Here is a 26,191-nt window from a genome sequence, read left to right on the forward strand (position 1 = left end):
CTGCTGAGTGTTGCAGCTGGGTTTTTGTTCTTGAAACCAGAGCTAGGTCCGATCTTCTATAAGCCAACTACATTCTTCATCAGTATCTTAACTTCACAACTACTGTCAACTGTAGAATGTTTTTTGATAGACAGTAACACATTCACAAGATGATAATCCTCTGTGGTGGAACTGAGAGATTTAAAGACAACCTTAGCTCTGCTTCCACCACAAAGATGCACAGGTGTAATTCGAGTGTGGGCAACTATAGTGACAGGTATAGAGCTTTCTTTTTGCCTGCTATTGCAGTAATGGCGTATACAAGCTTCCCTGTGCACATCTTAGAAGCAGCTTCTATGCTCAACTGCTCCTGTGCTCAATCTAGCCTCCTTTAGCTAGCTAACAAAAAAAGACCAACTAATTTATAGTGAACAGCTTTTGACAATACAGGTTTCAGGAAATTCCCATATGGTAAAAGCTGGGAGTAATTTTAAAATCAATAGCCTGAAGTAGCATTTATTTTACTGTATTTTGCTGTATGTTTTAATTTGCTATCTGTTCTTGCAGCAACAATCATGTATGCATCCATTTGTCTGTAGTTTTCTCTGATATACATTTAGCCAATTTCAGGGAATTTTTTTTATATCTAAAATGTTATAATCTGTGCTGGATGTATGCATTTGCGATGTTAATACTCCTTCAGGCAGCTTCAGAGAACAAGACAGCTCTGCGGGCCTGATCAACTGTCAATTTTTCTTCTGCAAAATGCCATTATAAACAGGCAATCACAAGCTGCTCAAGAAATTTTGTTCTAATCACTAAAAATTATTTCAATTCTCAACTAGCTACTGTAATATCATAGGAACCCTGAGTAAATAACGATGCTTCAAACAATCTTTGATTGGGAGATCAAGGAGAAATTCCAGGCACTTGTAAACAAAATATTATGAATATACCTCCAATTGAATTGAAGGATTTTAATTTCAGTGCATAGTGCATTTCTTCCTATGGTAACTGTCACAACTGGCTTGCACCAATCATAAGCAATAGTTGACAATATTCAACATCAAGGAGTGCAAGTTACAAGAGAGTCACAAAAAATAATACATCGTTGCCAGCAAGATTATTCATAACAATTCAGCAGAATTGTATTCAAAAATAAAAAAGTTTTTATTAAAAATACATTCAGAACATTAAAAAATTTCAATGCTGTCTACCACTCACATAAAATAACTGCAACAACCTGGCAACAATGTATGTGAATACGTCATGATTTACTCCGATCGAATGTATGGCTTCTGCTTAAATTCATCTTTTATATTGCAGACAGCCGACATTAGCACACCTAATACCAATCCTAACATACTACAAGTGGCAAAACATAACAATAAAATGCAAAAAACCAAATACTTCTCCCTCCTTCCCAGACATTCAAGTACCTTTTAGATGCAAATTTGCTCAATTTCGTATGGCTTCAACTAGAGTGTATTTTATGATGTAAATCCCTCACACAATGCAAACACAGTAGGGGTGGGGGTGTTGAGTTGCAAAAATTTGACTTCCACTTTGCATTGGTGTGGTTAAGTGCTTGTACCCTGAGAAAGTGGAATGTTGGTGTGGTTAAAGTGATTGTCCTATATGAAATTTATTGTACACGTCTACATTATTTGAAGTTCTGCAGCAATATAATCTTGACGGAAGATGCACAAATGCAAAGCTGAAGTAAATAGATTTATGACTGGATGCAAAACTAGATTTGTATTTAAAGTTCAGATTTATTAACAGAACATAGGTAAAAGCTATTAAAATTAATGAGTATTTTTAAAATTCAGCTGTAGAATTTTAAAGAGTAGAAGTCATTCTCTAGAGTTATATTTTGGACCCAGCATGTATTGAGCAATTGGTTTTGACTTAAATACAAGGGGATTTGACACTTACAAGTGAGCAGCTGGATATTTAAAATTGGGCAATATTATAGAACAAGACCATTATGCAAAAGAATAAATGATAGTGGACTGAGGGATTTACTTGCTGTCATAAGCATGCTAGTGTGCAAATGGTTTTGCTCATGTCAATGGCCTAAAACAATGTCTATAGGAGCATGTGCAAAAAAAATGTCACCACCTCCCCACCCCACCCAGCAGGCTCCTAGTTAACCTGTGATTACTGCAACAAACAATGCAAGTAAGTTCACTATGCAAAATATTGTTCAAGTACATTTCTGCAAATCTATCGCATTATATTTAGCAAAAATTGTTAAAGGTATGGATTGTAAGTGCTATGAAGTAAATTTATTGAAAGATTTGATTTGTTTCCATGAAGCTGGCTCATTCGGTTCACTCCTGCTCATTAGTCTTCCATTTCAAGTTTTTTTTTCAGGCTGAAACAATAATTCAGATTTTTACTTAAAAACACTACATTAAAAAAATTCATATAAGCAAAACACAAAAAAGCCTTACCTATTCAAGTAAGCATGAACATTGTCATATCCATGATATTTGGCCAAGTAAACAAGAACACCTGTAGCACAGCGACCTTCACGTTGTCGACAGAAGCTACAATTGCAGATTCCTCTACAAGGTGGACAATGCCAGTTCTGACAGAGGAGGAAAGAAAATCATGAGCCTGAAACCTTTGTTGTTAAATTTTCTAAACAGCAATACATGGGGGACACCTTCCCAACCAGACATGTCAAAGGTTCTACACTCCAAAATGTTCTACTTTTGTCCAGAAAAATGTGATCAAGTATGTCATAAGAAATTGCCTTTCGTAGTGACGCACACCATAATTGGTTGCTCATATGATAAAGTGCTTAATATTTGTTTCTAATTACAGGAACATTTTGGGAAACAAATAATTGCACAAGACTGATTTACATACGAAGATTATTAAATTCGAGTTAATTACATGTGAAACAAATGCTTTTCCATTACCACCTTCTGAACAAACATAGTAACTTTCAACCTGAAACAATCCGAACAAATAGCTAGCGGGGAAAAAAAAGAGAAGCTTCCCAGATACAATTTTAAAGCCAATCAGATCAATAAAGAGGGGAATGCTATATTAGACAAAATAAAAACTCAGTACTCACAGGATCCAATAAAGCAGTTCTAACACATTCACCATAGCGGTTGCGAAGACACGGACCACAGAACTGTCCTCGGACTCCTATACATTCTGGGTTTCGACAATTTGTTTTTGTATCAATAGTCTTTTGACGGCATTGGTGGCAAGTGGAACCCTGCAAGGACAAATAAAAATGTAAAATTGAAGGTGCCAACAGAAAAACATGGATTTAAAGTAAAGCATCCCCTAAAATTACATTTAATAATGGTAAAGCACAGTGAAATGCTAATAGTTATAAATGGGAAAATGACTGGAATTGAAAATGAAACTGATAATAAGAACATGGCAAAACGTTGAGAACGATTTTTAAAAACCTCAGTGTGGATCTGGGTCCACGGCATTACTACAGCGCATCAGGGTCCGCAGCACTATTAATACAGCACTTTCCTTTTTACAGACACCTTTTTGGCAGCTTACTTTGCACATTTCCTTGGTGTACTTGATTAATATGGATAATCTCAAATTTTAGGATCAGACTCCACTACCCCCAACAATAAATGCAGAAGATATTATATACAGCCCCTCTGTTTTGCTTCTTCTTTACTAGTACTGCTTAATGGAGGTTAATCCTTACCACCCCAATTCACAATTTCTCCTTCTCAAATATATATAGTTTTGCAACTCTGGATTGCTTAAGTAACATTGAAAAACAAGGCAAGGGAAATGAGCTGAATAGATTGGGGGGAAATATTTTTCTTCTGAATTAGTAAAAAGGCTTTTTTAAATAATGTTTTCCATGTTGAAAAAGCATAATAAGCTGGTATGCAACTGCAGTTAGTTTCAGATTTCTTTCTGTGATTTAAAATCTCACAGCATTAAAAAAATCAGTTTAAAATAATTCACAGAATGTGCACAGGCAGTGCAAGATAAATTAGCAGCACTGTAATGAACCATGTATATAGGAAGTGAAAGAAACTGTCCTTGCATCTTGTGAAACCACAGTATTAGTGCAACCCATACTAACGATATAAAAGCAGTCTCTCCCAGCATGCTTTAAAAGGGTATTTGGTGAAATAGGTTTGAGCAGTCTATAACCTGATCATTTCCTTCTAATCATGTTTGGAAATAATCCAATATTCTGGAACCCCCTCCCTAATAGTACTGTAGGTATACTTACACAAAGACTACAGCAGTTCAAGGCAGCGGCTCACCATCAACGTCAAGGGTAATAAGGGATGTTCACATCCCATGAACAAATAATTTTAAAAAACATTTGAGGAAGAACCATCACACTGATTGCAGTAATTAAGAAAACCCACCACCTTCACAGGGCAACTAGAAACTGATAATAAGAACATGGCAAAATGTTGAGAACGATTTTTAAAAACCTCAGTGTGGATCTGGGTCCACAGCATTACTACAGCGCATCAGGGTCCGCAGCACTATTAATACAGCAAATCTGGCACCATGGCGTTATTACTACAATTTGGCAATCTCACAATGACCGTTGGTGAGAAACCCAAACGCTGCCTATGGTTATGACTTTAGAACACAGTTTAAGAACAGAGTTTTGGAGTCATCAAAAAGTTATGAATTTACTAAAAGGCTCATGTGGACAAAGATTCCAGGGCACCATTTGAACACCAACACTCATCATTCAACCAAACTACTACCAATAAAACAGATCATTTATCTCTTGACCGTACCTAAACCATGGAACTTAATGCTGATGAAGTAACTCTAGTAGAAAATGGTTCATTTCTCATGCTAGTTCCTCACCTTGATTTTTATCATAATGAAATTGTGTTGTGTGTATATTCTGATTGAGGTACCAAATGAATACTTTGCCAAGGAAGATTATGCTACCCTCTTCATTCTGGAAGAGGAGATAGATGAAGACATTTGATGGGCTAAGTATTATTAAAGAGCAAGTATCAGAAAGGCTGGTATACTAAAAGTCAGGGCCAAATGAGATGCATCCAAAGATATGATGGAAGAAAGGGTTGAAATTGCAGAGACACTGGCCATAATTTTCCAATCCATCTTGGTGACAGAATGATGCCACAGGACTGGAGAATTTTTCTAAAAGGGTGCAAGAATAAACCCAGGAACTACAGCCAAAATTCTCCAGTATTGCACACCTTGCTTCCAGTGAGAACGGAGAATTTGACATTCAGCTTAATATCCGTTCACAGCAGCAGGACCGGAGAATGCCAGATGTGGGCAAGGTCAGAGAATTGCAACCTACATGTCAGTTTAAACTTAGTATTGGGAAGCTTTTAGAAATAACTCAGGACAAAATTGTTTTAACAGCCAACTGGACAAATGTGAATTAAGCTTGGAATTAAAAACAAATCATGTTTACCAAAGCTGCTGGAGTTTTTTGATGAGATAAGAGTGAATGGAGGTAATGTAACTGAAGTGCTGTACATGGATTTCCAAAAAGCATTCAATAATGTGCCACATAAACAGACTTGTGAGCAATTAGCACTCAGAATAAAAAGGACAGTGGCAATGTGGATACAAAATTGTCTCAGTGACAGGAAACAGAGTAGAGGTGATTGGTTGTTCTTAAGATTGGAGGAGGGTATATAGTGGGATTTCCCAGAAGTCGGTACTATGCCTGTTGCTTTTCTTGATCCATATTCATGCCCTAAACTTGGGCACGATGTCAAAATTAGCAGATGACACAAAACTTAGAAATATTCTGAAAAATTAGGATAGTTTCAAGCTTCAAAAAGGGCATGGAGGGCTGATGGAGTGGAGGCAGAAGCAGGTGAAATGCAATCCATTGAAATGTGAAATGATTCGTTTTGGTAAAAAGGAAGAGGAGTGGCAATATAAAATAAAAAGTACAATTTTAAAGGAACTGCAGTAGCAGAGAGACTAAGGGGTTTATGCATATAAATGGCCAGATTGAGAAATTGGTTTAGAAAGCAAATGGGATCCTGGGATTTATAAACAAACATAATAGAACAAAGAAGTTATGATCATCTTACATAAAGCACTACTACAGTCTCAACTAGAGAACTGCATCCACTTCTGTGTCACCCACATGATGAAGGCATTAGAAAAGGTGCAAAAAAAATTCACGGGAATAATTTCAGAGCTAAGGAACTTAAGTTATATGGACAGAAGAGAGATGCTGGGATAAAAGCAAAATACTGCAGGTGCTAGAATTTGGAAAACAAAAAATGCTGGAAATCTCTGCAGGTCGGACAACATTGGCTCTATTCTCGCCCCACAGATGCTGTCAGACCTGCTGAGATTTCCCAGCATTTTCTGTTTGAGAGATACTGGGATTGTTCTCAGAGAAAATGATAGGGATGTTCAATATCATGAGGGATTTGTACACAATAAATACGTTGATGGAAGGATCGAGAATCAGAGGATACTGATTTGAGACTTGCAAAAGAAGCAACAATGACATGAAGAAAAGCTTTTTTTTGCCTAGACAATGGTTAGTATTGAATTACACTGTCTGAGAAAGTGGTGGAGGTAGATTCAATCAAGGCATTCAAAAATTATCTAGAGAGCAAACTTTCTGGGGTCCAAAAAAAAGGCCAGAATAGGCAGTTGCCCTTGCAAAGAGCTTGTGCAGACACAATGGGCTGACCGGCCTCCTCCTGTGCTATAACAAATTGATTCTTCAACTACCTTACGATATACCGCTAGAGAAAATGTGGTGAATTAAACAATTCATAAACAAAACACAAGGCAAAATATACCCAGAAATACCATATCAAAAAAATGTTTCCTCGCACAGATCTGCTCCTGTTCAACAGCATTAACTTTGCCTTGCATTCTGTTCCCAACTTTGTGTATTCCCCTGGGTCTTCCAGCAAGTTTTTATTCTCTGTGCATCATTTAGTGCAAGCCACATATCTGCTTAGCTGATGACCATTACCAATGGCAATCCCACACTAGCTTCAAGCCTAGTGTGAAGAATGAGCCCAGGATGCTGTCCCATTTTGCACTTTTCATTCATCCCACTCTTAAAAACCCCTAAAACAAAACTATCAAATGTAAATGCTAAAAGAAAAAGATACTTAGCAGTATCTGTACATGCATCTGGAGAAAATCATATTTTTGTGACACACATCAACATTGATTCCTTACCCCACCCTTCACTTGATTGATTGGCATCAACACATCATTTGCAAAGCTCTATGACAACTAGAAATGGACTGCAATATTGGAACTATACAAATGCTATCCTTTTACAAGAGGAATTGAACGTAAAAAGATATTATGCTTCAGTTACATGAGGCATTGGTGAGACCAGGTCTTGAATACTGTGTGCAGTTTTGGTCTTATTCAAGGAAGGATGCAAATGTATTGAAAGCAGTTCAGAAGGGGTTTTTACGAGATTGATACCTTGAATATGCAGGTTGTCATATGAAGAAATGCTGGACATGTTTCCACTGGAATTTAGGAGAGTAATGGTTTGGTGGATTTGATTGAAGTTAAAAAGAACCTGAATGGTCTTGGCAAGGTGAAGGTGGAAAGGATGTTTCCTGTTGTGGGAGAATTGTTTTAAAGTTAGGGGTTATCTTTTTAGAAAGCAGGTTAGGGGAATTTTTTTCTCTGAAGATTGTGTGACTTTAGAAGGCAGTGTTGGCAGGGTAGTTGAACATTTTTAAGGCAAAGGTAGGTAGGTTTTTATTAAGTAGGGAAATTAAAGGTTATTGAGGCTAAATGGGAATGTGGAATTCAAAACGCAAATAGCCATGATCTTACTGAATGACGTAGCAGACTCAAGGGGCCAAATGACCTACTTGTGCACCTATATTGTATGTCAGTAGAATATATTCAATCGTTTCAATTGAAATGACCAGTAAAAATATTTTAAGAATTAGTCAAAATATTTTTGACATGAATCCATGTAAGACTCCTGTTGCAGCTCCTTCCCATGCTGCAGCTCCTCCCCTGCTGCATATATTCTCAGATACATCATTCCCCCCAGTTGCTCTACAGGAATAGTATAACTTCTGTCTCACAAACAATGGCACTCATGAGTGCATTTTACACATATGAAAGGAAGGCAAAGCTTGGCACTCAAGTGACAGGCTTGTTACTGAAGCTTTTCATCTTGCACTTGTCAGGACAAACACAAGAATCTCAAATTTCAAAAGATCACTATTTATACTGCAGGAGAAAATAAGTGATCGGTTAGCAGGTTGACACTGACTGGCTAAGGCATTGCCATGGAGAAAACAATGGGTAATTCAAAAAAAAGACAAGGTATGAACAGGTTCCCTTTGATTGCAGAGAACATTTTAGAACAAATGAATACAAGTTACTTCTAGCAAGCACAAATTAACCATGTTACAACCTCAATTGATTCTACCAAGTTTGTTCTTGGTATAGCTATTAACACACTAAGGATTGTTCAGCACGTGCTGCTCAATTGTATAATCATATAACACTAGACACTTTGCTTTGAGTTTTGCAAGTGTATGCTGGTTGAGTACAGCCTGTACTCTACCCATTAAGAACTAAAGAGATATGTTGTTTGATTCAATCACCAATGACTAGAATGTATGGCCTGCATATCTGGCATCACACCAGCACCAAAATTCATACACATTACTTAATTGTTGAGTAGATAGAATGTCTTTGGACTGATGGCAGCATCGTGCTGGTAGAAAATAATGGGTGGGATTCTCCCCCCAAAAATTCTAAATGTTGAATTCATGTAAAACCTGGAGTAAATCACATTTTTTTCAGCAGGAGTTGCAAAATGAATCTCCCACAGTCAGTGCATTGCAGAGTACACTAGCATGATTCACTCCAGAAACCAATGGATGGGGTCCGTCCCCGCTGGAGGAGCTCTTAGTATAGCACTGAGCAGGCCACTGCGCGTATGGCCGATCTGTCAACACTCTGATTGACACATATGCAGCAGCGCCTGTCTGCTGGCCTCCCGAGTGTTGGTAAACCCACAAGCTGTTTCAAAACAGCGTTTCCGAAAGCTTGTGGGTTTACTATCAAATAAACAGGTTGGACTTTAACCTGGTGCTGTGAGACTTCTTACTGTGTTTACCCCAGTCCAGGCATCTCCACATCATGACTCTCGATTGTTGGCCAGCCATGCGACCACCTCCTCCTGACCCTCTGGAGGGGGGTTTGGGCTGCTAGCTCTCTGCAAGTGGGGAGCTATAGTAAACCATGCTACAATGAACCTGGCCGTGGGGTGGTGGGGGGGGGGGGGGGGGGAGAGGAGAGAGACAGAGGCCAATAGGCCCAGACCTTACATTCCTACTCCCGCTAATGAGATGCTAATCGTGATCAACATACTTTATACAGCTCCGTGCCAATTTCTGATGCGGAGGTGATGGCACCAGAAAACTTGCGGAGACCATGGCGCCAGGAAGAAGCCCATGAAACAGCCTCCGCTAGAGTCTCCCAGCCCACTGTGCTACAAAGGCAGCAAGCAAAATGGGAGAATCATCTCAATACTTGTGTTGCAACTGTATAATAGAACAAAAATGCTTACTTGTTGTTAAATTTGCCCTTTCCAGGATAATTGATATAGACCAGAGATTTTCGGCTCCAAAGGTGGTGGCCTTTGGTCCATTTACAAGTTTGCCCAGGAGCTTAAGGAGCCTATAGTTCCCCGTTGCTTTCTTAATGGCAATACCTCTGCCACAGTTGACTTGCCAACCAATTAGCACCTTTTTTCCATTAGTATAAACTGCAGTGATCTTTTGAAATTATGCAAGTGCAAGGATGCCAAATGAGGGCAAATAAGAAGCTTCAGCAATATGCCCCTTTTCAGCAATATATGAGCAAGCTCTGCACTGGAAAGCTTAACATTAATAAGTTACCTAGACTTTTGGATGTAAATTTTTTTTCAAATACTTACTGTGGTTCTATTGTAAACTTTCTCTTTAGCTGAACAAGAAATATTTTCCAACTCCTCCTGTGTGATGTCCTCAACTGGTCGTACCACATGTGGGATGGTAAATATGCTGGGTCGGCTTCTCCTGCGAAGAGGCATTTCACCCTGTGATGGTGGGGACAGAAGAGTCACAAACTCAATATACAAATCACAAACTTGTTTCAGCAATCCAAAGGCACCTATAAACAATATTAAACACTGAGTCTCCTAATGCAACAGCTGAAAACTGATTAAAATTAATAGATGAGGTGTTCAGTATATGCTACAACAGTGATAAGAATGCAATGGTCATTCAGCCACAGACAGGCAGTTGGGGATTATATGAACATCTCAGCATTACACGAGCAACATAGGTCCATGGTAAACCTGCTGCATTTGGCCAGTTTGAACCCAATTCCCCATTATTCATCCCTAACTGCCTAGGAAATGCTGTAATGATGGCTGATGTAAAAATTGCAAAGTCTACATTAATACTTAAGGCTTTTCTTTCAAGAATTGTGTCAAGGTACATTGTTGAGATGATAATCAAAGTAGTTTACCCTTTGTTACTTGTGAGAAAATATGCTGTTCTTCCTCATGCATGTAGTATCATTTTTTTTTGCTGCTTTATTAGAACTTAAATATCAGACGCATTTGACAATAGTAATATTGGATGCAGTGCACTAGTGTAGTCTTCCCAAATAGTGAAGTTAAAAAAAACAAAACACTCAGGTTGGATGACACAATGTTACAGTTTTTAGGCCAAATAAGCAGATCCTAAACTATCTTCTGATTATGCTGGTTGCAAACTACAATGCAATGTTTTAACCCAGACAATTATCCAAATGAAGGAAGACACTGCTATAATTGTCATGTTTTTCCCTTTTAAAATATCTAATAATTCAAGTGGCACAGCAACTCTTTGGCACATTAACATAGAATAGGACCCAGGCAAGGCAATCCCAACTAAAAGAAATTCAGTGGCATTTGAAAGTGCACGTCATAACTAGTCTTCAGTGCCAGCTTTAAAGTTTACAGGAATGCTCAAGAAGCCAAAGTACGACGGAGCCGAGAGTTCACTGGGGCAGCACATTGGCTAACACTGCTGCCTCAGTGTCAGGGAACTGGGTTCGATTCCCAGCTTGGGTCACTGTCTGTGTGGAGTTTGCACATCCTTCCTGTGTGGGTTTCCTCCAGGTGCTCTGGTTTCCTCCCAAAGTCCAAAGATGTGCAGGTTAGGTGGGTTGGCCATGCTACATTGCCCCTTCGTGTCAGGGAGACTAGCTAGGGTAAATGCATGGGGGTTATGGGGATAGGACCTGGGTGGGCTTGTGGTCAGCTTGTGTCGAATGGCCCCCTTCTACAGTGTAGGATTCTATGATTCATAAGGTCTTAAGTAAACATATTTAAACAAAAGAATGATAATTTTAATCTCAGATGTTAAGTCAGCAAGACCACAAAAGGACGGATGAGAATGAGTTGCTGCAGACATTAATATAGACAGCAAGTTTTTTGGTAGATGGCATAACAGCCAGCAAAGCACTGGAATAATAAAGTCTAGAACAGACAAAGGCATAGATGAGTTGTAGCCGCAGATCAACATTATAGAGGTGGAACTAGGCTGCTTTTTGGAACTGTAAATTCATCTTGGAATTGAATGAGGTAGAGAGATTGCTTACATCTGGAATTTGTCCAAAGACAATAAATTAATCTCAGTTTAGGATATGAAAAACGTAACTTCCTGATGTAATGAAACATCTGCACAACTATTGTTTTTAATTTGTACAAGTTAGTATAATGAGTAAAGGATACGTTAACACTGAAGACGAGCTGTTTCATCATACCTGCTTTTATTCTGCTTGCTAACCTGTAATGTCAAGTGCTCCATAAAGCTTCAAAACAAAATATATTGACTTTCAATGTTTCAAGATTTCTTAATGAGGCATGTATTCCCAAGTGTTTAATTGCAGTCAGTGCAGACACTACTGAAATAGATCTCTATAATTTTTATGAACATAAAAGTCTTTAACTGTAGAGGTTATTAGGCTTTACAAGTGACCACCAGAAATGCAGATTAAGCTGGCAAAGTCAGTGCAGCATGAAAGGTGTTGTTAATAGCAGTACAAATGACTTAATGACTCTACCTCAGAGAAGTCATTATCTAGAAACTTTCTTTTCCTCATAAAGCTGACATTATCTTCTTGCTCAAATGATGGAGAAGGAGGACCATCAATCAAGGATCTTGACCGAGTATGAGGTCGAGTACCACGCTCAGGATTTTGTCTAGAAGCATTTTCTGTGAATGCATTTCTTGGTGGACGTTTTGGTTTCTGAAAAATACAATTCACAGGAAATTTTACAATTTATCTGCAAAATATTATGCACAAGTCTATCAAGATTCAGGTAGCCACACAAATCTTTAAATAACCTACCCCATTCTTTATTTCTGCAATTTAAAATATAACCTTAATTATGCTAATTAATTTTAACCATTAATTACCCCTCCATAATGTTTTAATTATTTCTGCTCACATCCAATATAAGGTTTGATGTTCCATTTCAAAATTCAGTCTACTATACATTGTACAACAATCTTTTGCAACATATTTATATCATTTGTTGGACTATTTAATGAGACATTTCTTGTGAGGTACTTTGTTCACAGTGAGAACATAAGAACATAAGAAATAGGAGCAGGAGTAGGCCATCTAGCCTTTCGAGGCTGCCCCGCCGTTCAATAAGATCATGGCTGACCTGTCGTGGCTCAGTTCCACATTCCCGCCCTCTCCCCATAACCCTTAATCCCCTTGCTTATCAAAAACCCATCAACCCACGTCTTAAAAATATTTAGCGAGGCAGCCTCCACCACCTCAACGGGCAGAGAATTCCACAGATTCACCACCCTTTGAGTGAAGAAGTTCCTCCTCAACTCCGTTCTAAACCGCGCCCCCCCTTTATCTTGAGGCTGTGCCCCCTAGTCCTACTGTCCTTTCTGAGCGGGAAGAGTCTCTCCACCTCTATCCTATCCATCCCATTCATCATCTTATATGTCTCAATGAGATCTCCCCTCATTCTTCTAAACTCTAACGAGTACAAGCCTAGTTTATTCAGCCTCTCCTCATAGCTCAACCCCCTCAACTCCGGTATCAGCCTAGTAAACCTCCTCTGCACTCCCTCCAAGGCCAAAATATCCTTGCGTAAGTACGGCGACCAAAACTGCACACAGTACTCCAGCTGCGGCCTCACCAATGCCCTATACAGCCGCAGCAAGACCTCCCTACTTTTATATTCAATCCCCCTCGCTATGAAGGCCAGCATCCCATTCGCCTTCCTGACCACCTGCTGCACCTGCAATGTAACTCTACAAATTCACAGTGAATATTCAACAATTCAAATTTTAAAAATCATGACATCTAATGTCTATGACTCCATGACTAACATACAAAAACATTTCAACTAATTTGACAGATCAAGCCCAACAACTGCTGTTTACAGTGCTTCATAAGTAATTGATTACATTTTGGTGAATTCTTAAATACAAGAACCGTTATCATTTCGAAACAAGTTTTTGAATATATTGCAAACCCATCCTGCTGCCTACTTACTGATGGTGTTCCTTGAACAGAAAGTCTGCGTGGAAAAAGTCCTGGAACAGTCTTCAGTTCTGCTATCAGTTTGGCCAGCTTGAATAAAAGCATCAAGATACAAATAAAATGTTAAATTAGGACATTTATAACTTTGAGGACTTTACAATGGACTTCTGTGTTACATGAATTTTTAGCACTGATCCTCTTCCCTCTATAATCATCTATCAGCGTATCCTCTAATACTTTCTCTTTCGTTCATTAATCCAGCTTCCCCCTAATTTTATCTATGCTACGCAGCTTAGCTGCTCATTATAGGAACAAGTTATCCATTATAACCACTCGCTATATTGCTTATTGGATTTATTAGTAAACATCTAATACTTAAAAGGGGTTTATTTTTCTCTCTGTCTCCATTCTTTCCAATTCTCCCAGTGTATTTTCAATATTTTGAATTTTCTTTTCTCATCCAGTCTTCTCTCTGCTAACTCAAATTTGGCTCAGAGATGTATGAAATGAAGATGAGTAGGGTCATTCAGCCCCTCAAATCTGTTCTACAATTCAATTAAATCTTGGCTAGTTTGTTTGATTCTAACCCGCCTTGGCTCCATAAACCTAACGTCTGGTTACAATTAGATTTTAGTTTAGATTGGAATACGTTAAACTTAAAGACATAGACTAGGTTAAATACAACTGGAGCTGAGTAACAAAATAACATGTTACCAGGCGTAATAATTTAGCCATTCAATCACATTTCCCCTCCACAACCACCTCTCCCCACCACCACCCCCCCTCTCCCCCGATCAAAATCTCCCACATCATTCACCAGCTTCAAGGGTAGCCAAATTTATCCCTTCACCTCCATCAAATTAGTTGGGGTCATTTTAAAAACTACAGCAGGCACTGGGTCTGGTGTGAATTTTTTTACGTGCAACACAAATGTCATTCACAAGGTTTGATATGAAGCTAGCACAAGCCCTGACACTGCTGCACAAATATGCAAAGTGATGTGTAGTAGAAAGACATGCAATATTTACCATAGCTTTATTTTCTTTAACATTTAGAGCTCTCTTCTCTAGGAAGCTTCTTCCTCGTGGTTCATCCAGGTCAGAATCAGATTCAGAAGCTGACTCCTTAATACAAGTGTCTGGTATTGGTACATTTTTGTTTCTTCGAGATGGAAATCTAAAAGCCACACGCAATGGAAAGGATCGTTTGCTCCGTGTTTTGCGATTCTTTCCAGCTTTTTCATCAACCTCATAAGTCATTTCCTCTTCTGATTCAGATGATTCAACACTCTTATAAAACAAATAATTAAAATATTACATTTCCTTAAAACAAGTTGTGTAGTATTTGGTTTGAACACTTATCCAACAATTGCATTCCAAAAAGTAAATTGTAATTAAATGAGAAAATAATTAACGAATTTGACACAATACTTCAAAAAATATTCTATGCTATTAGAATGTGAAAGACTACAACATTGTGCAAAGTGTGAACAATGCAAATTCCAAGTCAAACAAACCACTACAAATATTCAGATGCTGCTAAAGATATACTTTAATTTCATAATTTTAAAAAATTTGCTCTCAGCCCAAGTCAAGAGACAGCTCACAAACCCAAAGGAATCATTCAGTTAAGTTTGAACACAAGTCTATAGATGACAATACAAAAAGATAATTGGTAACATTCACTGCCTCACTTTCATCAAATCATACAGTATAACATTTCCAACTGAAAGATGAGAAGGCTTGGCAGAAATTTGAGTTGTTGACTGAGGATTTTGAATACCGATTTTGCTGTTCTACCAACATCAACTTAATAAAAAACTGAAACGAGAAATTGCTGCAAGAATTACCATACTTAAATAAATGACAAGTTGTGCATTTTATGTTTAATCAAGTTTCAATGCTTAGTATATACCATTGCTTCCATCACATCTTTAAGGTCACTTTCAGAAAAACCATCAAATGATTCGTCGTTGTCAGAATCCTCATTAAAAATCTGAGCCAGTTCTTCTGTCAGGATCTCTGCTCTGAATTTAGCTTTCTGAGAAGAAATAGAAAACTTGTTATATCATAGCAAACTATCATATTAAAGGTAATTGTAGTCGACTTCTTTTGCATTCACAATCTTAAATTACACTTACTCTGTTCGTAAAATTGTCTGAAGCAAAACTATCACAGCTATCATCTGATGATGATGTTTCCATGGGAACCAATGCCACGTTTCTGAAGTCTTTAAATTCTTCCTTTCCAGAAAGGTCTATCTGCTGCAAGATAAAAAAAAATACAATCTTGAATACCTTTTAAATAATTTCTTTAGTGTCAGGTTTTAATGATATGAGTTGCAAGGAATTCACTTTGCATAACACGTGGTCGTACTCTGAATCTGCTTTGTACTATGTAAATGGAATGCACAGCCAATTTATTCTAGCTTTGCAGACAGGCTTTGAGATTTGTAGATATTTATCATCAGTTGTGCTTATTCGATATTCAAATTGCATGTTTAGGTTGGTTTGAGTAACCAAAGTAGACAGATAAAAGTTTTTGTTGCATACAGAAATCTTCAATACCAGCTGGAACATTCACAACCAGGAAAAGAGCAGCTGATCTGCGATAGTAACGTGAGCTGAAAGCAAATCAAATGGAACTTCAAAGTGCGTTTCTGTACAATTACAAATTTCATACAAAATATAAGTTTATTAAAATTTTAGTCATATATGCAACCCCCGCAACACACTGTGTAGATTTTTCGTAACGATTTATGAACCACTAGTTTTTTTTGCTTACAATACTGGCAGCATGTAGTTTAAACATGAATTGCATGGTATAAAGTTCTCAGTTTCAGATACAATGCTATCAATTATATACAATCATTAATTAACTTCTTAAATGTAAAGGTTGCAAATAATCCAACTGTCCTCTTAAAATGAGTGCAGCTGACAGATGCCCCAAGGTAAGAATTGAACAAATCAGAGATAAAAGGTCACAGACAGGCTGTATTTGCACCCTGACCTAGACGTGGCTGCACAGTTTCCAACAGACATGACAGCCTGCAAATCTTTTCAAGATTCTCCACAAGCAATGAAAAAATTCATTTGTGGTGCCCCACTGGGCTTTCACATTTGAAATGGTAATGCCACTAGGCCTTTCAGATCATTACCAGGTTTCATCAACACAACTTATCTGGAAATATGGAACACTTTTTCTTTCACCACAAAGGAAGCCATGCTCTCCTGACATAAAGTCTCAAGTTAAGATTTAAAGCTTCAGCTTGTATTTTTGTTAAATGATTACAAGTTTACAAATGCATTCATAAATACTATGTTCATACTTTCCATGCACATATAAATCAATCAAATCTATAGAGTGATTGAGCACTAAATTTTATTTAGAACAGTGCAAAGAAACCTTGGCAGCTACCTGTAAAAGAAATATCAAAGCACTCTTGAAGATAAGATAACAAACCTACTGAAATGAAAGGACTTATTATTAGGACTTAGGTAACGCCCTTAAGACACAGTCAAAAGTACAAACTGCTATTCCAATCGACTAAAAATAATATTTAGTGAAGTTTGGAGCACCTAACAAACATTACACGCACAGGCATTTAGAAACAAGCAACTTTTGATGCCAATATTTATTTAAACCTTATGATGTGGATAGTACAGAGACAACAGCACGGGATGAATTTTTAACAGATGAATCCTGACCAATGACATTAGTTTAAGCAATCAAAATTATTCTCAACTGTTCAATTCCTAATGTCAAAATCATTAATTCCTCAATGTAAATTTCTATATTATTTTGTTCCCAACACACCCCTCTCAATAGATAGTAGAGGTGTGGGAACTAGTTGCCCTCTCCTGAAATGAATGCTTAATCACTGCATACTTCAGATAGCTGAACCAGTGGTCGTGTTGAACATGAGGCAGGTATCCTGTAAATACACAATCAACGTGTTCTCCTGGATTTGTTTAGATCACCATAAAGGGTCAGAAAGGAAAATTCCAGACTCCTCCTCCACCCACATCTTTATCTGACACTTTTTTTTTGCCTCTTCCAAGAAATGATATAGCTCCAAGTGGGTAAGGAGTGGCTGAATCATAATGCACAAGACATTATTACTGGATGGGACATGCACAATATTTAAAAAGCAAATCTAGTTTAAGTAGTCTGATCTAGGGGACAATAATGGGAGTAAAATTAATTTCATTAAAGGATACTGAATTCAAAAGTTCAAACTCAATTTCCGATGTAGACTCCTTTTTAGAAAATGACAGTAGTGTTGCAGCACCTCCACCATTTTTGGTTCTTTCAATTTTAAGCACTTAGAAATGAATTTTATTAAAATACATTCACTACTCCAATGTAAGAAATAAGTGACATAATGAACACATTCAACAATAATTTAGTAATTTCATTAAGCACTTGTGACATTTGTTCACATACTGATATTAATTTACTGCCCAATCACAAAATGTAATACAAGCAATTGATACATATCGCACTAGTGGTACAAAAATGTCATTAGTGGCCCTGTCTTAATAGGAATTTAAAAGCAAATTTGCAAGCACTTAATTAAACATCACGTTATGCAAATTAACAATACAAAATTGTGTCTTTGAATGTCATCATTATTTCATTTCTCCTTTGTTAGTTGAGATGTGGTTACAATCATTTGTCCCACAACAACAAATCAAATAGTTAAGCAGGCAGTGTGCTTGAACTATTGATTTAGAAGGTGAAACATAGATCACACTATAGGCATTCCTACCTACAATAGAAAGCATTCAAAAATACAAAAGTATTGATACACAAAACAATACTGCCCATTTCTTTATAGACAAAATAGTCAAGTATCAATTCAACAATTTGTTATTTGGTTGGGATGACTGCCTGACTTTTACTGATTGGAAATTGAACAAGAAGTCATTCCAGCTACTGTAGTAAAACAACATGGAAAGGACAATGCACTGAAAATGGTCTTCACTAATAAGTTAGAGCATGTTTTCAAACTGGACTCTATTTGAGAGTTCCAGTCATGAGTTCTGTCAATTTTTCATTTAGCTTCTTAACATCATTTTGTGTGCCACGCTGCGTTTGTCACTATTTTAAACTTAACAGCAGAAAAAGCCATTTCAGTGCACTGAAGTTGTCCTATTCTTATTTTCTCAGCCTATATCTAATTTTGCACTTAAACACCCAAAAGTCTGTTGTGACAGTTTATTTTAGATTTATGTCACCCTTTGAGAAATTATTCCTTCTGGTCTTTTTTTCCTTGTTTATTAGAATCTGTGGTTATGTTGCCTTATTTTAACATAACATTCAGGATTTACTAGATCTTCCTGATTTAATATCACACTAAAGAGGTCTCCCTTTAAAGCCTTTTCTCCAAACGTTGGAGATTATCCTTTTCGTTATCGCTGCATTCAAACCCCATCAACTTGGAATAATTTTTGCTGCTCTTCTCGAAGCTTGCACATATCCATTTTCACATTGTGGCAAATACTGTATTGTGGTAAATGCCATATGTACACTAATAGTGCTCCAATCAACATAGTGTACAGCCTCGGCACAACTTCATTAGGATTGCATTCCAATGTTCTAACATTTAGTTGATTGCAGTTAATTTTCCTAAGGACTGAATAATCTGGAACTAAATGTAGGTTTCATTTGTGACCATCAGTAACTAACCTCTCCATCGCCCTTATCAATACTTAAACATAGATAAGCAAAAATGTTTTGCACAAAATATAAATGGAGTAGTTGTCCTTTAATAGTTAAAACATTATATTTCTACTCGAACCTTCCTCCGAGCGTGGAGGGACAAAACTAGAGGGCAAATTTTCAGCTATTTACAGTGTGTACGGTTGGTTACCTGTGCTAATCACATTACTAAACCCTCGCGGGTGCAACAACTTGCTTTTCTATAACATCAGGCTCAGTAACATGTCCCGAAGCAAAGGTTTGTTCAAACAAAACCGTGAAGACGAGCCTTCTCCAGAGGAGGACATATTGGGCCGGGTGACAGGGGCAGTGTTGGACAGTGGCCGCAGCCCCTGGCCGGACAGCGGGATGTTCAGAAGACGATGGTCACAGCCGCTCTTCCCGAGCCGAATGGGGACCACTGCCACCCCCCCGGCTCGCGTTCCCTTCAACCGCCCACCCACGAGCCCAACACCTCGCGCCCCATCCGCCCCCCCGTCAATCATCCCCGGTTTTCCCGCGCCCAGTGCGGTCACGTGGACGCGCGCTGTTTAAAGCCGGCTCCAAAGACCAGCAGAGATTTTCAAAGTAAAAATCGGACTGACTTGAGGGAAAAAAAATTAAAGTCACCATGTGTATTTTTTTTTAAAGTTACTGCTCGCTCCAGACGTCACATTGGGCAACAATGCATAACTAACAGCGGCAACATAAGTTTTTTTGTGGCGCTTAAAATCTTTAGGGAAAGACCTATCGCAGTATTTAAAGTTTAATAATTAAAGCACCAATAACTCGAGTGAAAAAAACTTAACATTCCCCCACCCCCGCACAGATAGAGCAGCAAAAATTAATGCAAGTGCAGGAAAAGCACACTTCAGCAAAACTCCGCTACGTTAGGGTTAACTCTAATCTTTATGTGAAAAACCCGGGCTTTACCTTATCGGATAATGTCTCCATGGTGTTTAATTTCCACAAGTCTGTGTTTGTAGCAACAGCAAGACAGTTTAGCGGCGGCACTACTGCAGGATGTGAACTGACTGCCGAGCTGTCAGTGCCCCCAGAGGCGGAGCCGCCGTTCCAGTTTCGCGCGCTGTCGGATCCCGCCAGGTGCAAAACGCGCGGAGATCCCGCCCGCTGGCAGCTCAGCGGAATGGCCTGGCCGGCTCTGCAGTACTAAGAGTTACCCATCCCACCCGCCTTGCACTCAATGGCCCGAGTCCGCCTGACCGACCCGGTCTGCAGCGCTGCACTGAATCAGCCGTACTGCAGTCAATGGCCCGTAGTGCTACATTACACAGCGTGCAAAACTTCTACAAACACCAAGAGATTTTTATTCATTCAATGTATCTCGTATACAACATTTTTCTTTGCACTAGTAAGGAGAAAGACCGTCTTTCAGCACAATACAAAGACGGCGAAAGTCATTCTTAAAAACTTTCTACATCTGGATTCAATTCAAAAACCCAACCTGCCAAGTAAATGTTCAACTTCACTTGGCTGCAATTTGTTTTTTTATATACGAACTGTTTCTTGCGTTACCGAACACACACTTTCCAGTACCTGGTACTGAAACCGATATTTACATAATGCATGGGTAAAACTTTATATAGTGCTTTACTAAAGTCTCAAAGGGTGTTATCAAACAGAACCTGACAGAAAACCACAAAAAAGACATTAAGAACAAGTGACAGAAAACCTGGTCACAAAATTTAAGTTTTAAGGAGTGGCAAGAAGGACAGCATGGTGGCACAGAGGTTAGCACTGCTGTCACCATGCAGTGCCAAGGACAGTAAGCATCTCTACATCATCAGTGCTAAGGACCCAGGTTCAATTCCGGCCTCAGGTGACTGGAGTTTGCAAGTTCTCCCCATGCCCACGTGTGTTTCCTCCAGTTTCCTCCCACAATCCAAAAGTGTGCAGGTTAGATGGATTAGCAATGGGAAATATGTGGGATTACAGGGATTGGGTCTGGATAACATATTCTATCAAAGAGTTGGTACAGACTAAATGGGCCAAATAGCCTCTTCTGCACTATGATTCTAGAGAGACTATGAAGTTTAAGGCCCAGGCATAATGCAGCTGAAAGTGTGGCTGTCAATGACAAAGTGAAGGAAATTGGGCAAGAGATGTGGATAAGAATCACTCTGACTGGACATATTCCAGGAGACATTGGTGGAAGTGATGTCATGTAAACCCAGTGGCATAGTGCAAAGAGGTCTGGGAACCCTTGCAATATTTACCATTTTAGCAGTGGAGGTTCCAACCCAAACCTCTTGAATAAACTCCAACATTGGTTTTAGACTTCATGTCGAAATCAGACCACAAGTCAATTGTGAAGCTTAAACTCACCAACTGTCACTTATGTATGGCTGCTTTGAGTATCTCTATTGTACCCAAAATAACTCCCTAAAGAAATTAACCTGAAAATGGCACAATATTCTGGATAAGCTGCCACTGCTGGTTTTGGGCTGTCCTGAATAAAGGATGATCCTACCGGTAAATTCCCAACACTGACCCGATCATTTCGATAGATATTCATTATATGAAATACTGCAGATGTTGGAAATTTGAATTCAAAACAGAAAATTATGGAAAAACTCAACAGGTCTAGCAGCATCTGTGGAGTTAACATTTTGAGTCCATTTGACTTTGTCATGCTTGCAGACTGAGCAAAGATGTCCCACAAAGCAAAGCCCACATTTAATCTCCCCATGTTGGGACGACCATATTGGGACGTACAAGTTAGAGGAATAATTGTTGAGTGCGAGAACAAATTCAGCTAAGCAGAGGAAAGTGATGGTGAACAGGGATTGTTCAGGCCTCAGATTCAGGAAGAAGCAGAGTTCTTGGACCCTGCTGATGGGGGATGGAGATAGGAGGATTTGATGTCTATAGTAACGAGGCAGTTAGAACCAGGAAACTGAAAATTGTCTTTCCAGCACATCAATGACCATATTGGTGTCATTTCCTGCTTTACCACACCACTATAATGTTCCATTTTCCCTTTGGAAGCGAAGCATCTGTGTCCAACCAAAGTCCAAGGACTGTCTGAACATTTTAGTGGGCTGCAATTGTGAACTCCTTAAGCATCAATGGCCTAGCTGCAGGCTCCATTCATGTATTATCTGCATTAATAAATGGCACAAACCAAACAAACACAGATGAGAGAAAAAAAGAGCTGCCAAGTCCTGTCTGCATGCCTGCTCCCTTCACCATTGACATTGCAGTTTAAAATATCCCAGAATGTTTTATTTTGATCACTGGGAGATTGATGCCTCCTGGCATTTTGGGAGATTTTGCAATGCGAGGGCAGGTTTGGATAAGTACAAAAGTCTCAGAGGATAGTAACATTGGAGATAGGATAACGAAATGTGAGATATATAAAAAAATCCTCACCTAGAAAAAGGCCACAAGTCGCTAACCCAAATGATAAACAAGAAACAAAGTTAACCAAGCAAATGGCCAGCTCCAAAATATTCCAACCTACTCAGGCTCCCCTTCAACTGTTTTTATAGTACATAAGCAACATTAATGTATTTTTCCAGTTCCAGACAAGGACAGGGAATGCCACCATGTCTGACATTTCTCTTTTTCAATTCTCTGTCTCCATTTCTGCTTTCCACAGATATTCATTATATGCCTACTGATTCCCACAGTTACCTCAACTATGCTTCCTCGCACCATGCTTCCTGCAAGAACTCCATTCCATTCTCCCAATTTCTCTGTCACATCTGTTTTGATGATGCTACCACCACGGTGCTCCTGACACTTCATTTTTTTTCTTCACACTGCGGTTGACAGGACCTTCAACTCTGTCCCACCCATTTTCTGCTTTCTCTTCACCCAGCTCCTAGAACTACAATAAAGTTTATTTATTAGTGTCACAAGTAGGCTTACGTTAACATCCCAATGTAGTTACTGTAAAAATCTAGCCGCCAAACTCCGCGTCTGTTCAGGTACACTGAGGGAGAATTTAGCATGTTCAATGCAACTAACCAGCATGTCTTTGGGCTGTGGGAGGAAACCAAAGCACTTGAAGGAAACCCACTTATTCCTCAGATTTTTGAGGTATCTTGCCATTCCAAGATAATCTGAGGTAGACTAGGCACTTTCCAGGACTGAAGATAACAGCTTTAAGCCCATTCCTGAGTTTACATGATACACAACATGTAATTATCGAATCAGGGTGGGCATTAGCCTGTAAGGTGTCTTTGATACACCCTATTTCAGCATCAAGCTGGAGGCCATTTGACTACTCCAATGCAAAGGTGAATTTGAGCACAATATGGAGTTCATCCAGACATGCAAGGAAATTATTATATGCTGCTGCAGATTTAAATATTGCATCAACATAATTGGAAATATGTAAGGGTAGGAGGTTAGGTGTCATCCATTGGTGCATTCACTCTGGCAATGCCTCCATCAATCAGAGTCCACTTGTGAACTAAACAGCACCCTCTTCTCACACAGTATAAGGCCGTTGCAACAATAACCTTGAGTTCACAAAGACACAGCTTAGTACACTAATTCGAGACTCAAATATTCCTATTTTATTTGATCGCTTACTTACTACTTCCCTGTCTTTTTGCTAGGTTTAATGTATCCCTCTCCAATCATAGACTCACACGCTGCCAACTTCAACGAAATTCTTCTCCACAAGCCTATTAATCCTTTCTGCAAGAATCTGTACCAATCTGGTTTGAATCCAGTCTTAGCTGCTTCATTCCAGACCAAGCGTATTGAAATTCAAGACTGTCAATCACAGGTTGTTCCTTTCTCACAAGCCTATCAGCAGGAATGAGAGAGAGAAAGAATACCTGATTGGAGGAACAGTGAACACCAGCAGTGTTGAGTGATTGGAGGGCTGCCAGGCCTGACAAAAACAAAAGCACGGCAGGGTTGCCCAGGGAGCCAATTTGCAGCAGGGCATGTGTGGGAGTAAGGGAGTGCAGGAAGTTCTTCTTATTCATTTATCAGATACAGGCCATTTCAGAGGGCAGTTAGTTAAACTGTGGTTCTAGAGTCATTTGTAGGCCAGACTAGGTGCAAATGACAGATTTCCTTTCCTAAAGGACATCAGTGAACCAAATGGGCTTTTATGACACTTGACAATGTATCAGTCATCACTATATTTTTAATTCCAGATTTTTATTGACAAATTCCGTCATCTGCTATGGTGGGATTCAAACCCAGGTCCCCAGAGCATTAGCCCTGGTCTTTGGATTATTGTAAGAAGTCTCACAACACCAGGTTAAAGTCCAACAGGTTTATTTGGTAACAAAGGCCACTAGCTTTTGGAGCATTGCTCCTTCATCAGGTAAGTGGGAGTTCTATTCACAACAGGGCATATAAAGACACAAACTCAATTTACAAAATAATGGTTGGAATGCAAGTCTTTACAGGTGATCAAGTCTTAAAGGTACAGACAACGTGAGTGGAGAGAGGATTAAGCACAAGTTAAAGAGATGTGTATTGTCTCCAGCTGGGACAGTTAGTGAGATTTTGCAAGCCCAGGCAGGTCATGGTAGTTACAGATAGTGTGACATGAACCAAAGATCCCGGTTGAGGCCGTCCTCATGTGTGCGGAACCCAGGCTATCTTTCTCTGTTCAGCAACCGCACAACCTGCGTTGTCGTGTGTTGTGAAGGCCACCTTGAAGAATGCTTACCCAAAGATCAGAGGCCGAATGCCCGTGACCACTGAAGTATTCCCCAACAGAAAGAGGACACTCTTACCTGGTGATTGTCGAGCAGTGTTCATTCATCCATTGTCGTAGCGTCTGCATGATCTCCCCAGTGTACCACACCTTGGGACATCCTCTCCTGTGGCATATCAGGTAGACAATGTTGGCCGAGTTGTAAGAGTATGTACTGTGTACCTGGTGGATGGTGTTCTCACATGAGATGATGGCATCCATGTCAACGATCTGTTACGTCTTGCAGAGGTTGCTGTGGCAGGGTTGTGTGGTGTCGTGGTCACTGTTCTCCTGAAGGCTGGGTAGTTTGCTGTGGACAATGGTCTGTTTCAGGTTGTGCGGTTGTTTGAAGGTAAGGAGTGGAGGTGTGGGGACAGCCTTGGTAAGATATTTGTCTTCATCAATGACATGTTGAAGCAATGTAATTGTCGTGGGGGATGCTGGTGTAGAGTGCCGAGACATCCATTGTGATGAGGAGTGCTCCTGTTTCAACTGCTCCAGCCATGCTGAGTTTCTGAAGGGAGTCTGTAAGAACAGGATATGGCACTCGACTCCTTGATTGACAGTTCCGATGCACCACAGTGAAAAACTGCACCGACCTCCTCAGAAGACAAACACAGGACACGGTGGATAGAGTACCCTTTGTCTTCCAGAAGTTCCCCGGAGTGGTGAAGGTACGACATCTTCTCCGGAGTCTTTAACATGTCATTGATGAAGATGAACATCTCGCCAAGGCCATCCCCACATCGCCACTCCTTGCTTTCAAACAACCACACAACCTCAAACAGACCATTGGGGAGGCCATGCAAACGCTACGATGTGGATGAATGAACACCGCTCGACAATCACAAGGCAAGAATGTTCTCTTCCTGTTGGGGAACACTTCAGCGGTCACAGGCATTCGGCCTCTGAATTTGGGTAAGCGTTCTCCAAGGCAGCCTTCACGACACACGACACACGACAATGCAGAGTCGCTGAGCAGAGACTGATAGCTAAGTTCCACACATGAGGATGGCCTTAACCAGGATCTTGGGTTCATGTCACATTACCTGTAACCCCCATTACTTGCCTGGGATTGCAAAATCTCACAAACTGTCCTGGCTGGAGACAATACACATCTCTTTAACCTGTGCTTAACCCTCTCTCCACTCACATTATCTGTACCTTTAAGACTTGATTACCTATAAAGACTAGCATTCCAGCCATTATTTTGTAAATTGAGTTTGTGTCTTTACATGCCCTGTTTGCAAACAGAACTCCCACTTACCTGACCAAG

The 26,191-nt window shown here is 39.4% G+C and overlaps 1 protein-coding gene across 2 annotated transcripts; it reads right to left on the bottom strand.

The window, feature by feature from the left end:
• Positions 1-2: 2 nt before the first annotated feature.
• On the bottom strand, positions 3-23,841 carry cdca7a (cell division cycle associated 7a). 2 transcript variants are annotated; one of them, XM_080198979.1, is made up of 10 exons: positions 23,791-23,841; positions 15,662-15,784; positions 15,436-15,561; positions 14,550-14,810; positions 13,534-13,611; positions 12,073-12,258; positions 9,914-10,054; positions 3,071-3,220; positions 2,439-2,575; positions 3-2,359 (listed from the first exon to the last, which is right to left on the bottom strand). In XM_080198979.1, exons 2-10 carry the CDS (start codon positions 15,722-15,724, stop codon positions 2,329-2,331), a joined length of 1,173 nt encoding a protein of 390 aa, XP_080055105.1. In that variant the 5' UTR covers positions 15,725-15,784; positions 23,791-23,841; the 3' UTR covers positions 3-2,328. The 2 variants fall into 2 exon arrangements, with proteins under 2 accessions (XP_080055105.1, XP_080055104.1); XM_080198978.1 differs by lacking the exon at positions 23,791-23,841 and adding an exon at positions 20,157-20,265 and having other exon boundaries at positions 4-2,359.
• Between the last annotated feature and the right edge of the window lie 2,350 nt (positions 23,842-26,191).

This window comes from Carcharhinus amblyrhynchos, chromosome 11, assembly GCF_965287045.1.
Source record: "Carcharhinus amblyrhynchos chromosome 11, sCarAmb.v2.hapA, whole genome shotgun sequence".
Classification (NCBI taxonomy): Eukaryota; Metazoa; Chordata; class Chondrichthyes; order Carcharhiniformes; family Carcharhinidae; genus Carcharhinus; species Carcharhinus amblyrhynchos.

Coding starts and splice junctions, on each gene's coding strand:
- cdca7a (XM_080198978.1), bottom strand. CDS start 20,177: ATGGAGACATTATCCGATAAG. Junction 12,259..13,533: donor CTGTTCAAGGAACACCATCA/GTAAGTAGGCAG, acceptor TGTATTTTTCAG/AAACCAAAACGTCCACCAAG. Junction 10,055..12,072: donor TAGATAATGACTTCTCTGAG/GTAGAGTCATTA, acceptor CCACCATCACAG/GGTGAAATGCCTCTTCGCAG.